Below are 3,809 nucleotides of genomic sequence, written 5' to 3' on the forward strand. Positions count from 1 at the left end.
TGAAGTACGACAGTGGGATACTGACTCACACATTTTTTTTGCCTCACCTACTAATGAAAATCAAGAAACAGATGAAAGTGCATGGGTTAAAATTCTAACATGCAGTTGAAGCCTAATGTGTGGAGCGGCAGGATGAGAAGTTTTGATGTCCCAGCAATACACCCTGAAGCTTTCCGGGGACTTTTCTGCCCCTGCAGTCAAAGTAGCTTTGCCAAACGGGTGGGTACCCATGGTGTTACCAGGAGTCATTTAGGTGTGAGAACACGGGTATAATAAGCCAGGAACTTTCCGAACACCATCTCAAGGAGGAGATTAAGCACCACGTAAACCAGAGATGCACACTTTGGCCACCGAGTCCTGGGTCTGGGAGAGCTGGGCAGGGTGTGGAGGAGGACGTTTTTTCCCAATTTCTTTAGTTCAGCTCGGCTCGGAGGTCTCTCTCTCCCTCCCTCCCTCCCTCCCCCTTACCTGAGCCGCCCACCGCGGACCGCAGCAGACAGGTTCTCCGGGAGGAGGAGAAGGAGGAGATGTCGCTTTGGGAGCGGCCGCGGGGACCGGGTAAGGACCAGAAGGGCAGCAGTGCTGCCCCGTTGCTCCCCGGCCTCTCAGCCATCGCCGACGGGGAGCCGAGAGCAGCAGGGAGGAGAGAAGAGGAGGGAGAGAGGCGGCGAGGGAGGGGACAGGGAAAGTTTGTAGACGAAGAGCCGCCTCCCTCCTCCGACCGCCCCGCCGGGACGCCGTCGACGTTTTGGGTCTCTGGGAACATAAAATTTGTGTTTGCGCGGGAGCAAAGCAAAGTGGAGGGGTAGGTGCGCGGATGCACCCATCCCCCGGGGTGTCTTCATGCTCCTCGCTCCCGTCATTTCCAACTCTCGGGGGGAAAAAAAAAAAAAAAAAAAAAAAAAAAGAGAATCAGTTAAAAAGAGCCAAGCAAACCACAGTACCACTTCTGTTTTGTGTTACAGGGTGCCCTCCCTCTCCTCCCCCCCCAGCAAAACCAGGAGGTTACAAGGCATCTCACCCTTGCAGAAGAGCAGGGAGGGCAATGAGTCAAATACCTCCCCCCCCTCCCATCTTTCTTAAAGTTTGGGTTGCACGCAAGAGGCTTTACTCAGCTCTTGGAGGAAGGTACTCTCCTGCCTTTCAAATCAGTCACACAGACTTAGGCAGAAGCAAAATCAAGTTCCGTGCTTTCATTTTCCGGTGTTTTACAGAAACACTTTTACAACATGATGCATCTTTAAAAGGATATTTAATGTTTATCCTGGTTTTTACAGGCAAATCATATTATATTCTACCTTGAATAAAATCATCGCTGCCCTGAAGTCACAATGGCAAAGACAGACAGGACTGCACCCGATATTTTTAATGCATCCAGCGCTGCATTATCCAGCTATCTAACATGAAAGTTGCATTCAGTATGTATTAAAACAACTATCACAACTACCAACTACCAATCCCCAAGTCTGAATAAAAACCTATCAAGTTTGAGACTTGTCCATGTGAAATTCAGTTTCTGGTTTCTGCTTCCACCCAAGCAAGCAAGCGCCTTCCTCTCAATGCCGAGTCGCACACAGCTCCCCAGGCACAGTGGTTTTGCGGTCTTCCCAGCAGCCACACTATGCAGGCACCCTTCCCATTGTCCAAGCAATCGATCCAGTACATGAGTCTCATATGTCAGCCATTAGTCGGGTCAAAAGGTCTCTTCTGCTCAGCATCTGCCAGGGAATTGCCTTCATTATTCCCTCTCCTTCCCTCTGCTGACAGACCAGCTTGCTCCTTCCTTAGCCACAGAACTTTCCCAGTGGGACTGTGCTGGTAGAGGGAGAGGGAGAGGCAGGGACTTCTCCTGGTAGAGCACAGCAGTGAACTCCCTGCTTACAGATGCTCCCATGGGGGCCCAGAGGCTCCAGCGTCACACAGGCAGGCACACTGTACCCAGGCTTAGAGAGCTTTTTGCAGCTGCTGACACCAGTCTTGTGTTATTCACTAAATCTTACAATGTGCTATTTTTATTATTTACCCTTTGCAGCTTGCATCATTGCAGATGTGACTGTACACTGAGGACTTTCCCCCACTGGAGATTTCAGTAGCTGGGAATGTGTGGGCTAATGACATCTTCTGAACCTTAATTAGAAGTGTACTCATGACTGCTATTTACTGTTGGCAGGTCAGTGAGCTTTGGGACAGACACCTGAGCTTTTTTTAAAATCATTTTTCCTTCCAAACATTTTGAGCCACAGAGCAGTTTGTAACTTTGTCGTGCTGTTCAGAATGTATGCTTGAAAATTACCACATTAAGGAGATGCTCAGTGTCTGCAATCCTTTGCTGTGATCAAAAAGGAGAACATGAAGAAACTGAAGGATAAACTAGAAAAGATACCATAGCAAGAGGTCAAGGCATCTAAAGATTCCTTTCGAGGGGCAAAGGGACATCTAAAGGGGTGAAGGCAAAAGAAGACATAAAGTCGGTCAACACTGAATGTAAAAGAGATATGAAGAGGCTCCTATTGTAATATCAAAGTGCTTTTGTAAATCAGAGAAATGTGAGCAGTCAGTCAGAAAGAATAATACCATGGAAGTCAAAATGGTTTTTACCTGCCTGTAACTTAATATATTCATCAAGGTATATAAATAAAAATATTACAAAATCATGCACATTCTATTTTCACAGCCCTTTAAATATTTTTTTTAATTAGATATAACAACTGTGGTTAATAGCTCTGTAAACTGAAGCTCTGTTTCCACAGAACAGCAGTAAAGTATACATCCTTTCCAGTTGAAGAGAGATTAATTCAGTTGTCTGGTCATTCATTTTCAACTGTTCTGATGACATTGCTAAAGAAATTTCCACTCGTATTTACTGATTAAACCAAATTATTTTACAAAGGCTGTCCCATGATGTCTGGCAGCTGAAGCAAAAATATAGAATTCGGGCATCAGGAAAGACTGGATAAACATTAGCCTTGGCAACAAATTTGCTGGAAGATGCATCTTTTAAAGCATGTGCCTGCCACCCGTGATCCGCAGCACAAACGCCAAGTTTCATCTACCGAATCGAGACAGCTTCAGCACAGGCCATTCTGACGATCAAAGAAATATCTCCTTGACAGGCTTTGGGGCACCTCTCTACCCTGAAAGCCACCACGTACAAGTTGGCTGGAAGGCTGCAAGGAGCTGCAGAACGATAAATGCTACACGCCGTCCTTCCCGGGAAGGGCAGGGAAGCTGAGCCTATAGTTGGAAGGGCAAAACCAGCAAGCTGCCGAGGGAGGCCGCCTTTGGAGCAGACTCAGGCTGCAGATCCAAGGCTCAGCCCTGGGTCCGGCTGTAGATCCAGCAGACCCTGGCAGGAGCTTTCGGGCGAGTGCTGCGGGGAGGCCGGTGCTCTCAGGGGAGGAGCCACCGGGGCCCGAGGGGAACACGGCGGGATGTCGTCCGAGGCAGAAGCCAGTTACTTCATTTTCTTAAAACCCTTAAAATCCAGGGGGCAATCTGTGATCGGGCAGCCAGATAAAGCGGCACCGATGGGGACAAGACCCCGGTGGGCAGGCGGGGAGAGGGAGGCGCGCTAGGGCGGCGGTGCCGGCTGAGCGCAGTGGCAGAGCCCCAGCCCTACACCCGGGGCCGTGCGGACCGGTCGCATTCCGGCCGGCAGGCCACGGGCCCGGCGGGGCGGGCGCTGGGGCGGGGACAGCCCGCCTAGCCCCGCCCGTGTCCCCCTTCCACCGGCCCGGCCCGGCCCTGCCGAGCAGCTCCGAGCCCCCCGCCCCGCGGAGCCGCCTGTGTCCCGCGGCCGCGCCGCCGCC

At 50.6% G+C, this 3,809-nt stretch overlaps 1 protein-coding gene across 3 annotated transcripts in view; it reads right to left on the reverse strand.

Moving 5' to 3' along the window:
- The window catches only part of PHACTR2 (phosphatase and actin regulator 2), a 129,166-nt gene extending 128,538 nt beyond the window's left edge, over positions 1 to 628 (reverse strand). For all 3 annotated transcript variants that reach the window (XM_050316854.1, XM_050316857.1, XM_050316852.1), the window contains exon 1: positions 469 to 628. In XM_050316854.1, the coding sequence (XP_050172811.1) occupies positions 469 to 613 (145 nt within the window). In that variant the 5' untranslated portion in view covers positions 614 to 628. The remainder of the gene's footprint in view (positions 1 to 468) is intronic.
- Between the last annotated feature and the right edge of the window lie 3,181 nt (positions 629 to 3,809).

The sequence above is a fragment of the Myiozetetes cayanensis genome, unplaced genomic scaffold, assembly GCF_022539395.1.
Source record: "Myiozetetes cayanensis isolate MyiCay16 unplaced genomic scaffold, myiCay2020 scf2-11, whole genome shotgun sequence".
NCBI lineage: Eukaryota > Metazoa > Chordata > Aves > Passeriformes > Tyrannidae > Myiozetetes > Myiozetetes cayanensis.